General features: G+C 39.8%; 1 protein-coding gene across 1 annotated transcript; it reads left to right on the top strand.

Moving 5' to 3' along the window:
- The first annotated feature begins 6,156 nt into the window (after nucleotides 1–6,156).
- LOC306863530 (Krueppel-like factor 6) lies at nucleotides 6,157–12,811 on the top strand. Its single transcript, XM_079406917.1, has 4 exons — nucleotides 6,157–6,529; nucleotides 7,966–8,539; nucleotides 9,219–9,342; nucleotides 10,604–12,811. Exons 1-4 carry the CDS (start codon nucleotides 6,428–6,430, stop codon nucleotides 10,653–10,655), a joined length of 852 nt encoding a protein of 283 aa, XP_079263043.1. The 5' UTR covers nucleotides 6,157–6,427; the 3' UTR covers nucleotides 10,656–12,811.
- Nucleotides 12,812–13,012: the final 201 nt, after the last annotated feature.

Raw genomic sequence — 13,012 nt, 5'->3', positions numbered from 1 at the left:
TATTTCTACTATTAAAAATGGCCTCAGCTTAACACCTGTAAGACTGTCTATATCTCCCCATCCCGGGGGATATATATTGCACCTATACTATATGGCCTAAGGAAAGCAGCAAACAAATGCATCCGCGGCCTCACAAAGACACACAGAGCTGAAGGTGTTTATATGCTACACAGCCTTGCTTGGGAGGGTTACATTGTACTATGGTTTCTAATCTAAGCGTACTAGAAACTTTCAGGCAGGTGTTTTGAGGCAAGTTGGAGCTAAACTCTGCAGGACACCGGCCCTCCAGGACTGAATTTGGACACCCTGCTTTAGAACAAGTAACAAGTTCAAGAATGGGAACATGTTGATTTCTTTTTTAGACTTCTGTTGCTTGTTCTTTGTAATATTTTCCATTGGCAGTCCAGAATGTGATTGTTACACTATAATAAAAATGCTGAAAATGTGAAGTTGCACTTCAGCTTATGTGACTTTAGTGAAACTGCTAAACCTAAAGTAAATAAAATAGCCTAATTTGATCCTACAGTGTTGCTGCACATGCTTTTAGATCATTACAAATAATAATGCAAAATTATTATCTTAGAATAGAAGATATGCTGTCTCTCGTGTCACATAAACTATCAATAGTTAAGTATGTGGTTTTGAAGAAGATGCTTTTATTTTCTTTCTCTGTTTTGACTGTCTCATTTGGACTTGGACTTGACTTGGACTCATCGCAAAGTCTCCATAATGTTCTGGTCTGTAGATATGGCTCCTACAATGCACGGTTATGGGATTTTAATGTTCATTTTATAGCACACCAGGTTAAAATGTAAGCATGATGACTGAGAAAATGGTGCATAATTTAAGGAATCATTTACATCTGTAGCACAAACGCTACAGATCGCTGGCTTAGCACAATTAAAAATCTGGTGTGGGAGAAACATGTTTTCGCCTCCCACTTTCACATTGAGCTTGTGAAAAGTTCAGGACTGAATCACAGGGTCTATCCATGTCATTAACGGTCAAGGTAACCTGATAGAAGGCCCACATGTTCAACTCTCTAAAAGCATCATGTATTCATTCACCCAAGCCTGTAATCAGAGGGTCGGGCTTCTGTTTACACTTTGTACCAGATAAACACCCAGCCCCCTTCTGGAAAAAAAGGAGAGAGGCAATTTTCCCACAGAGTTCCAGTGAAAAAAACATAAAATACTTAACATTCCTTGTCGTGGAATAATGGTAGCGGCCTTTAGCATATCACATCACTTGGGAAAACAACCCTCGACCACAGAATGCTTCACACTGTGAAACAATGACCATTCAGCTGGCCTTTAAATTTTCCAGCACATTTAAGATCTTCCTCCAGAGTTTCAATTACGCGAATGCCACCCCATCCATATACCACTTGGCCACTTTTGATGTGGTTTTTAGATACCCTATTTTTAGATGCTAGTTATTTCCTTATTTTATGGTGCAATGTCAAACATTTGTGCGGTAAGTGTCTGAAATCAGAAATAACAGAAAGTGAATTGGAGAACTATCGGATTGTTTGCTGTTGAAGGGGTTTAAAGGGAAAGGATGCAACACTAAATTTAGCTCTTTATTTATGACAGTATGTACTTGAAAAAAAAAAAAAATCAGTGTAAAATTATTCATACACTGCAAGTATTTTCAAACATTTTTACCCCATTATATTTACCTGGAATTATTATTATTATTTTTTTATAATCTGATCATTTTTGGGGAGTTGCACTACAACCCAAACTAACGTTGCCTTGTCATAAAAAGGTAATAAATAAATAAATAAAAATAATAATAATATCGTCTTACACAGCTTTCACATTGTTTTTCAGATTGACTTGGATATTGTGGATAAAATTAACAAATGACAATAATAAATAAAAATAATATTAAAATTAAAACTTTTTAAATACATTGATAGATCTGGACAAGTTAAAAGAATGAGTGTCATGATTAACCTAAAAAAGGTGGAGATTTCTGTAAACATTTGCAAAAGGGATAAAAACAATTTGTTAATCCATGTAATTGAAAAAAAGACTGGAATTATGGAAATTAATTAAACTTCTCAACTCTAGCAGCATATTAATGAGGATTAAATCAAAAAAACTATTAAAATACTCATGGATCATGACTCAAGAAGTATGTGCAATTGCAATTCAGCATTAGTCTTAATATATATATATATAATGTTTTGTAATATGTAATATATATATATATATAATTCATTTATTGTAGTTTTTTCAGTGCCCTCTGCAAGGTCAAGTGCCAGCTGCACGGTGCCCGACTTCTCTGCCCGTCAATACACACAGAGCTGACAAGAGAGACACACACTGATCATTTAATGCCACCCTTGGCTGAATTTTAATGAAGCATCTGCAAGACTGAGCAAACAGAGACAGACCATGTGTAAAGACTAATGAAGCCAATGATGACTTTTGCGTCGCCAGGTACCGCATACAGTAAGACGATTCTGATTTATGACATGGTGCATTAGAAAGAATATTGATTTCTCCTTTTGTCTCTCTCTCCTGCTCTTTTACCGGCAAAGATTGATGTCACTGCATTGATTCCCAATCAATCAATTTATTCTCATTTTATTAATGCCTCAGCAATCGCTCAATGCCCTTATGAAAAGCAATGCATCTCAATTACATGCACCTGGTAAAATAAATTGTTTAGGGATGATTTGCTGAATTACAATTGGCTTTTTCGCAAGTTTTCCAAGTTATTGGACACTCAAATTGGTAATTGCTACACAAAATGCATTAAATAAGTCATTGAGGAACATGAACACCAAATTAATTGCATATAAGTGTACTTTCGTACAAGGTGAGAACAAACACAGACACGCAATGTCTTTTGTTTGTAACCACAAGCAAAACAGGCATTGATGGTATTGCTGTCACTTTGGGGACTCAGGGGAAGAACGAATAGGTTTGGCACACGTCCAGTTTTAATAAAACACAGCTATTGGTGTGCGTTTCCTCGCTTCAGCAAATCCAATTGGAAATGCTTGGCCTGTTCCATGTCTGTGCTGTATTAAGGCTAATTAGTGTCTCAGTCTATTTGCATAGCGACTAGTTTCCGGCTATTCTCTGTCCGCTGACCCGAGTGTGCGCGCTGCTCACAGGATCAACTTTTCCTGAAAAGAACGGCCAATAATTGTTTTCGCACACATCAAGGGTTGGGTACTCGTGGGATAAATAGCCCTCTATATGGTACATCATTTAGAAGGGAAAAAGAACAACCTGCAACAACTTACTGATTGTAGTGACATTGATGTATTAAAATGGACCCTGTGCGTAATTGCTCTTTCCTGTGGCTACTGTGCAGGGAGGGTTGCATAATGATGATAGAGTTTAGAACCTTGCTAAAAGAGATAAAGGCTGCCAGGGCCCACCGCAGAGTATTTTCTGGACACTTCCTTAATGAAACATCCTGCTGGATAACGCGCTCGGGCAATATGAAAGGGGATGAAAAGAGCGTTGAGTGGCAACATTCCATTGTGGATTGCTTTGTTGTCGCACAATATTGCCGCCGTGTTGTCATTTGGTTTGTTAGTTGATAGCCACGTGTTCTCATTCAATCCACATTGGGTATCAGGTCCCATGACTCTCGCTCAGTTATGACAGCCCGAACACTCAGATCAGCTTAACGCGAGGTGGTGTAAAGCGTGACATTAAGACGCACTGTTAAACTGCAACTCGTTGCAGTTCAATTTCAATGGGTTTAAAAGGACAGACGCTGAGGTCCAGAGTGACAGACTGTCCTCAATGGCACTCTTTCAATTCAAAAGCACGCTGGACAAAGCCATTGTCCGGAATGTCTGACCTTTGCCAATGATTAACAGTTGCACCACTTCCCTTATGACAAGCAGCTCAAAAATTCCTTCGAATGACTATCATGGCCAGGCGCTGCAGCTCCAAAGACACCACCATATGACTGAATCAGATGCTACGAGTTACAAATATGGCCCCAGCTGAGAGCTACAATGGGGACTCAGTTCTCCAGAGGTTAGCACCAGACTATACTGTGGCGCTGGACAATGGCACTCTGTTCTGGAAATGTTGTTTGTAACATCTCTACTGGATTCAGAGGACGGGAGGCCGGATCGGCGTGTAAATTAACTTTACCCACATGTCTTATGCAAGCGATAAAAGCGGTATCTCTCAATTTCAGAGCCATTCCAGAAGATTAAGTAATTGCTTTGTGAATCGCTAGTGTTAAAAAAGACAAACAATAGACTCAGTACAGGCTAAATCAGTTGTTTAATAATCAAATCGGTCATCCGAAACAATTATCCATCCATTGAACATGGACTATACCCATATATATGTATATTTGTCTATTCACAGTTCATTTTGAGCAAGAAAATCTCACTAAATAAAGAATACTAGAGTGGAATCTGTGCATGATAGTTATTCTTTTTGATTTGTTTTACACTGAACTACACATCCATATCTTAAATCCAATGATTCACTCTGTAAAAAGTGACTTTATTCAAACCAAGGTAAAATGAATGAATCCCTACAGATGTCACGTACTATAATACTCTTATTGCTTCAGGAGTATTCAGTGTGCAGTATGCAAGCTGTATGCTTAAAATACCATAATTACCTACTTTATTTCACAAAATGTGCATTTTTGAGCACACTGCACAGAATATTGTATCCCACAATGCAATATGGTCCACTTCACAGTTCATTTCCATTTATGAATAAACCAGAAAACATCTCAGTCACAATTTATCTCCCTCTTGACTCATTATTTGAATGTAATGGAATGTATTTTACACAAAATTGGGTAATGAGTTCATGTGACAAAAATGTGTCATAGTGCACTGTGAAATGTTTTTCACTGTTTTTTTTATTCATTTTTTTTTGTTTGTTTTTTGCACTGTACAGTATGAAATACACTATTATTGCATTACGAATGTAGCCCTCAAGTTTTGATTCAATGTATACTGTACTAAATATCAGATGCATTTTAGTTTATCTTAAGTATATTTAAACTTGAACCCATTGCCAGATTTGGCCTACTAAATCAGAAATTCAGCTTGAGTAACCAAACAGACAGATTAGGTTCATCGTACACCTCTTGCTTAGTCCAGACAGACCCCAAACAAGTGGCTATTAAAAGAGTGAACACAAGTCAACTGGGCAGTGCTGTGCTCACTAGGCTGTGTTCATTTACCAGAGTAACCACGTTCTTCACCTCTGAGTCATGCACAATGTGCTCTGGCCAAATTGCATTCTTTTATCTACAGCTACAGTGATTTCTATGAGAAAAAGTTTGTTTCTTTGATTTTTGAAGACTTTGAATGTATCCTCTTACTACGAATGGAGTGCAAGAATATGGTGAAGTCTATAGAGAAAGCTGTCTGTTAGGATTCCTATTTATTTCAATGGCAGCTGCTTGGCTGGCACACTCAGGACCATAATGTGATATGTCATTTAAAATACATTAACATATTTTCATGATTAAGAATACACTGCAACTCAATTTTATATAATTTCTAATTAGAGTACATTATATATATATATATATATATAATATGTATTATTATTAAGTCATTTAGTAGACGCTTTTATCCAAAGTGACTTACAAATGAGGACAACGGAAGCAATTAATTGTCCAAAAACTAAAAGCTAAAACTTTATAAATACTACCTATACACATTTTAAAAATAAAGAAATTAAACAACAATGACAAATGCATACAACAAAAATGTCAAAACTGAACATTTAAATGAAAAACTAAAAATAAAGCTAAAAACAATTCAAATTATTAAAGAACAAAAGGTTATTTACACACACATACATATATATATATATATATATATATATATATATATATATATATATATATATATATATATATAAGTAAAATGGAAAACGAACATATTGCAACACACTACAGTTCTCCAGGAGAAGCAACTGATTGCACACAGCGCTCGCGCTGGCCAAACCGAGACGCGTGCGACACTCCGTCGTCAAGAAACAGAAATGAGTGGTTTGAGCGCAGGGCCTTTATATACGCTTCTAAAAATATCGTCCAATCAGCGCGCAGGTCCTTTCAGTTGAATGCACCAATCACAGCGCCAGGAGGCAGGACTTATTTCCGCACGCCATGCGATTGGCTTAAAGTGATATCATTTGAGCACGCTATCACGAGGGAGTAGGCAGGCTACAAGGTTTGAATAGGGGAAGTTGACAGAGCGCTTTGCGTGAGTTCAGTGTTTGCAAGTACAGAGTGATCTCAACAGAAGGACTAGCGGACTCTGAGCAAAGCGACGGCTGCACTGCGTTGCTGTTGCACGAAGAGGACGCTTGCTTGTCACACTTTACCTTTGATTCATCAAGACATATATATATATATATATTTTTTTTTTTCTGTCTTTTATTGCCTGATACTTGGGATTGCAATGGATGTTCTACCGATGTGCAGCATATTTCAGGAACTTCAGATCGTTCATGACACTGGCTATTTCTCTGCATTGCCATCGCTTGAAGAATACTGGCAACAGGTAACAATTTTTAAAGTGAAATGGAGAAAACTTCCGCTGTGATTGGCGAACTGAGAGCTCGTGGTTCGTCTTTATTTACAATCCGCCGGCGCTGCGCGGAATGAAACATTGTAACATTCTAAATGTATTTGAATCGGTTACATGGTCGCGCGGTAAATGCTGTCAGTCTTATATAGAATGTGTCTGTATGGCTACATTATTGAACGAACTTGTTTTGGCATACAGAGTAATTTTTAAGTTTGTTAAGAGTCAGATCTGTATTGCGTTGCAAACCGTAAAAAGCATAATGAGGAACATAATTGTGCTTCTTGTGCTTTTCCTACTCAGACTGGTTGATGACAGTCTGCAGCACATGTTCTGTCACATAACGGGGTTTATAGGAGGTGCTTATTAACTGTCACAGCAGGTTCTGCTGCTTGATACTGATATTCTTGTGATTGAACTGTTGCAGTCGTGTTCTTGGCACGACAGTATGAATGTTTCTGCTGAAATTGATCCAGGTAGTTTCCCTCAGGCTTGTTGGGATTCTGGCACGGTGCCATATGAATGTATCTCCTGGCATTTAAACATGCGTTTGCATCTAGTTGCTTAGTTTTTCCCAGCATAGGCTGATAAAGTGATATTTCAGTCAAAATTAAAATCAGTCATTTCCTCACCATTATGCTGTTTCAAACCCATTTATTTCGTGAAAAAAAAAAAATGTTAGGCAGGATGTTGAGTCACCATTCACTTACTTTGCATCATTTTCCTTACAACGCAAGTGAATGGTGACTTACACAGTCAGTCTGCTCAACAGTCTATGGAAATCGAATAATGTTGAATAAATGACAGAAGTCTGAACTCTCGCTTTCAGGAACAAACATTTTACCAGATGGAGAGGCTGTAGAATCAGTAACTTGAGATTCTTCAGGCCATATTCTGCGCGGTAAACATCATCGTGGTCATCGAGGGTGTGCAGAGCTAAACCGCACAACTAAATGCTCACATTTAACACAGTTTGAAGTGTATACCTCATCACCTCTGCACTCAAATGTAGTACGTTCACACTTAATACGCGTTAAACTGTTTAAAATGCGTCCAGATGTACGCTGAGGGGACGTCAGGCTGATTGAATGAGGAAACTCGACCGAGGAAGTTCTGTGGCTTCCTTAAAAGGACTCTGAAATGTCTGCATGACTCACTAGAGGATAACTGTTCCAGAAAGACACTATACAGCTCTCAAAATCATATTTATACCTAATATACTGATTGTATTGCTCTTACATACTCCGTAATGTTTCTACATGACATAGTTTAACATATTTCAGCAGAAAATGTGTGAAAGTGCAGAGTGTGGTTAACCTAAACTAACCCTTGGCAGTCACGTGTGAAAGTTAGAGGAAACCCATTGAATCGGTCATGCGCATTCTAACATTGTGTTTTCTGTTTTGAATCAGACTTGTTTGGAGCTGGAGAGATATTTGCAGAGCGAGCCGTACGTCTCCGCGTCTGACCTCAAGTTTGAGGGCCAGGAGGATCTTTGGAGCAAGCTCATCTTGGCTTGTGGAGATAAGGGAGATGGGAACGGCAACCTTCCCAGCGTCAAGGAGGACGACAATCAGGACTGCCAAATATTAGAAACCAATAGCATGAATTCGGATGCCAGCAGTGAGGCGTCTGACAGTTCGGAGGAGCTCTCGCCCACTCACATCTTTACCTCCAACCCGCTGGGCTCGGTTCTGACGGAGTCAGCGCATCACTTGAGTTCCTCTATCATCAGCACGCCTCCGTCCTCGCCAGAGACGCCCCAGGAGCCCGGCGTCCGGCAGGTGTGGGGCTCCACGCAGACTGACTTGCACGTGCCGGTGAAGATCCGGCAAAACGGACTGGCGAAGGCCTCGGATAAGGCTTCAGCAGTAGGGGACGCCTCTCCAGACGGCAGGAGGAGAGTGCACAGGTGTCACTTCAACGGCTGCCGGAAGGTTTACACGAAGAGTTCTCACTTAAAAGCACATCAGCGGACTCACACAGGTAAGAACCTTCACTGTACGTTGTGACGTTGCTCCACATTGTCTCTATCAAACAGAAAGTGGAACCTCACACGCTTCACTGGGGTTTCACGTCTCCTGCGAAGTTGTGTAATGGAGTTGAGTTCACACAGGCAGTCCTCAGCTGCAAGGCTAATGTCACTCTGTGAATGTTTGCCTCACATGACTGCACGCCTAAACGGTGACCTAATCTGTTTGGAATGCGGCCCTGGCCAGGAAGGAGGGGGCATCGGATGGGGGAAGGGAACGAAAGCCAGCCAGGGTGAAAACAACCTGCTCTACCAAAACAGTTTTGGTTTCGTCATGGGAAAGATCTAGGCTTTTGAATGGGGATCTGGGTGGCCCCTTTTTTTAAAGGGCCCCGGCATTCAAAACAAGCTCTGTGTGACGTGCATTGTTCGGTGTGCTGTGTATGCGCACACAGCATAGAAACAGCCTTTTGGCATACCGTGCATTCCCGCAATCCTTGAGAGCTTGAGGGATCTTATTAAAGTTAAGACTCGTCTCGTAGACTGCGTGACCTGATGCATAAACATGCATCCTGTTTACAGATGCATTTTTGAGAGCATTACCGAGCACACTGTTCCGCATTCCTTTCAGACTTGTGAATGTTTCCCAGTCGAAACCTGCCGGCTGAAAGGTGTTTGTGTTTTTCTTTACAGGTGAGAAGCCGTACAGGTGTTCATGGGAAGGCTGCGAGTGGCGCTTTGCGAGGAGCGACGAGCTAACCCGACACTTCAGGAAGCACACCGGTGCAAAGCCATTTAAATGCAGTCACTGTGACAGGTACGCTCAGTTCTGTCTCGATATCTCTCCCTGTGACAGTCATCAAAGCTCGTCTGTCTCTCTCTCTCGCCGCATGCCCCCTCTGCATTCGGCATTGATTCCGTTTTATCGGTTCATCGATGAGAGTCGCCCCGTTATGTTTGGATTTTATCACTTAATTACCTAATCGCGTTAAATGCTTGAAAGCGCAATAGTCACACTGTCGCAATACTGTATTGATATTCTCTGCATTTTATGACCAAATGCGCCTCTCCTGTTTGTCATCACTTCCTCTGTTAATCATTTCCCTCCCTGAGAGCTTTGTGCTTTGAAAACCATTGTTTGCTCAACTTCCCTTTTGGTGTGTTGTTTCCGTGTTTACTGGATGCAAAACATTTCATAGTTCTCCTTTAAAATTAAACATTTGATCAAGTCTTTCCTCAAATCCAGACCCACACAGAATCTGTGCCAGCAGTTCTGTTTTTGCAAAATCGGAACACCCAGCATTCATAAAGTTCTGCAAACTTTGGATAATTTAATACTTTTAATACTTTCAGATAGCAATAAAAGTTTACTCTTCTCAGCTTGAGACTTAATGATAAGGTTTGGGGCTGGTGCTCATGTTATTATAACCTTGAGAACATTTTATTTTTATTTGGTTGTGTTTTATTAAAATTGTATTTTTATTTGTGTACTTCATATTATTTTCATAAAAACAACAAACATTTATTATTCATTATCAAATTAATTTTTAAAATCAATAAAATGTGATTGAATTAATTCAATCATTCATTCATTCGTCCCGCCACAAAATTACAAAACAATTATATACATATATATAATTCATAATATATTGCTGGATACATTTAGAAATTTTACAGCTTTACTGTCATTCTGTGATTGCTATAAACTTCCACTTTTACTAAAAAAAGATTGCACATGGTGTGTGGTGCACACTGTAAGTCTATAAATTTAAAACCATTTTAACACAGTTTACAACAAGTTTAAATCTCATCTGCATATTTTCACAGATTTCTCATTACAAATACAAAACTATTAATTTTCTCTGCTAATTCTGCACAGAGAATGCTAGTTCTCGCTTTCCTTACATTAGCCTTCATAGCACCTATTCCTGTTTGACAAATTCAGCTCGAGGTGAATTCACTAGGGGCCTCATCAGTGACGCAATGCACAAATCTCTACCTTTGATCACACTTTACGGCTTTGGTGGCCCCTGCCTGACCTTGTTTTTCACCTTTCCTCTCACTGTTTCTTCCTCCAGGTGTTTCTCCAGGTCGGACCACCTGGCCCTGCATATGAAGAGGCACCTTTGAGCGGGCCACAGCTTCACGCTGGGGATATGTTGTGTCCTGACCAGCTTCCTGGTTGACCTGGCCCTGCAAGAAATGGGGGGGGGGAGTGTGTTCCAGCCAAAGCATGCCATTTTGCACCATATCCTGTGCCTCCGTGAGCCCCGGGATAAAGGCGGTCTGACTGGTTGTTGAAACGAAAAAGGAAGGGACAAAATCACGTATGAAGAACCGAGGATGATTTCTAAAAAAAAAAAAAAGAAAAAGTAAAAAAAAAAGCAAAAAAAGAGCGAATGATTTGTGTGTTGTATGGTGCATGATGTTTTGGGACAACTCCTGGACTTATACACTGGTACTTTAAAACAAATCTTAAAGAAAGCCTGTTTGACGTGAGCGGATGAATGTCCCGTGTGCGAAGAAGGGTGGGAGGGGGGTACCAGTGTATCGCTGTGGGCTGAATGGTGTCGGGGGAACAAGTTCCGTTTTTGTTCCCATGCGGTATGCGAGAACCATGAGTGAAGCCGTGAGACTGAGAACTCCTGCCAGACGCCCCCGGGCTCCGGGATTCTGGGGGGCGTAGCGGCCAGGGTTTCACCCCCTGCCCCCAACTATAGGGGGGCGGAAACTCGGTCCTGAATGAAAGTGGCTTTTTTGGTGTTCGGTGCAGCTACTAAATGTGCAATGTGTTCTGTAGCTTGTTATTTGACAGGCTACAAAAGCTCATTTGTAGTCCATTGTATAAGCTGTGTGCTTAGAGATGTAACACAATTATAGCTTCACTATCATAAACAGGTGTTGCATGGAATTGGGGTTTGTTTTTTGTTTTTTTTTGTTTGTTTTTTTTTTTTATTATAGATTCCAATAAAGCGCAGCTAAATACAATTGGGTTAAATGTTACAATATTGTACATAAACGCATTGATCATTCTTCACTCTAAATTCCCTCTTATCTTTCTGGTAGAGGGAAGAATCCTATTGATCAGCAACCATTTCATACAAGACTGGTTTTGTCATCTCGAAGACTAAAATCTCTCTTTCTTCAGTCTCTTTCTAAAATCTCCATTTTACCTGTTGTTAATGCACTGTTGGCCTTAATGGTGCCTTATGCAAGTGACCTTTCCTATTTGGAGTCACAAAATGTCTTGTATAAGTGATTGAAAAAGCTTTATTAAGGCTCTGTTTCACCTGAACATTGCACCTTTCCTATTTCCGAGGCCACTGTAGCCAAGCCCTTGTAGATACGTAATATATTATTCTTGAGCATGCGGTTTCATTATTATACTTGCCCTCACATTTCTAGATCTGCAAGCACTTAAAGTATGGATTTGGTATCTACTGAACGTTTTGAATACACTTTAGATGCAAGATCTCTATCTGTGGAGGTGTGTGCAAGACAAAAAGCTCTTAAAGTGCAAAAACAGGCCGTTGTATAACACAAGGCCGAATGTTTGTGGAATGCCAACCCCCCCGTCCCCTGTAACCAAGAATAAAGGAAAAAACGCCTAAAGATTTATTGTAATTAACAAGCTGCAGTCAGACAGGCCTTGCCTTGTACTGCCTCTCTGTAATGAATTGCTGAAGGCCCTGCCTGCTACAGACTGCTGACTCGGGCAGTTCGATATTGACCTGTCTGGATGCCGTTGTTTTAGTCCAGCGACAGTATTGTGGAAACAGTGCACAGCCATCCAGAAAGATAAAGATATATCACCACCCCCCCCCCCCCCCCCCTTTTCAACATTTACAATGGAAATTTACGGACGTGGGGTCGAACGCAGCATAGAGAAAGCCTCTCGGCTGGCTGTGATCTGAAATGTAAACTATGTTTTCAGGGACCAAACGATTGATTTAATTTATTGTACATAGTTATATGCTTGAATTATTCAAGTGTAATTGCTCTGGGTTCTTGAGCGATGAAGGTTTGACACCGTTGCATGTCGAGCAGCTACGTGGATACGGATTGTTTCAGTGGGAGAAAAGTAACTTGAAGCAGCTTGTGCTGCCATTAAATCAGACCAGCCTTGGATTTGTGGGCAAAGAACATTGCGTCTTTCCAACAGTGGCCAATATTAGTCGAGTGGTAATGGAGCCTTAATCAAGTTTTCCATTTGCTTGCTTCCACCAACACTTTCTATCAATTATCTTTTCTCTCATGAATCCCTCTTGTCTAAAGAATATTTGTACAAAAGAATAAAAACACAAAAATTAGGATTAATAAAAAAAAACTTTTCTAAGTTTTTTTTTTTTTTTTTTTTTTTTGCTTTATATGAATTTTATTTGAAATTGTTTTGCAAAATTGTTATATTTCTGTATGAATGTATTTTTTATTGGAATAATAAGAAATTCTTATCGGACAAGTTTGATTTGTTGTTTTGCTTCACTTTA

Source organism: Barbus barbus, assembly GCF_936440315.1.
Source record: "Barbus barbus genome assembly, chromosome: 44".
Taxonomy (NCBI): Eukaryota; Metazoa; Chordata; class Actinopteri; order Cypriniformes; family Cyprinidae; genus Barbus; species Barbus barbus.
The sequence above is the reverse complement of the archived record's forward strand: the minus strand, read 5'-3'. Positions and strand labels throughout refer to the sequence as shown.

What these genes read in the sequence shown, in the direction of transcription:
- LOC306863530 (XM_079406917.1), top strand. Translation starts at nt 6,428, where the DNA reads ATGGATGTTCTACCGATGTGCAGCATATTTCAGGAACTTCAGATCGTT. An exon ending in TTGAAGAATACTGGCAACAG is followed by an intron (nt 6,530 to 7,965) that starts GTAACAATTTTT and finishes GTTTTGAATCAG; the next exon opens with ACTTGTTTGGAGCTGGAGAG. An exon ending in AAATGCAGTCACTGTGACAG is followed by an intron (nt 9,343 to 10,603) that starts GTACGCTCAGTT and finishes TTCTTCCTCCAG; the next exon opens with GTGTTTCTCCAGGTCGGACC.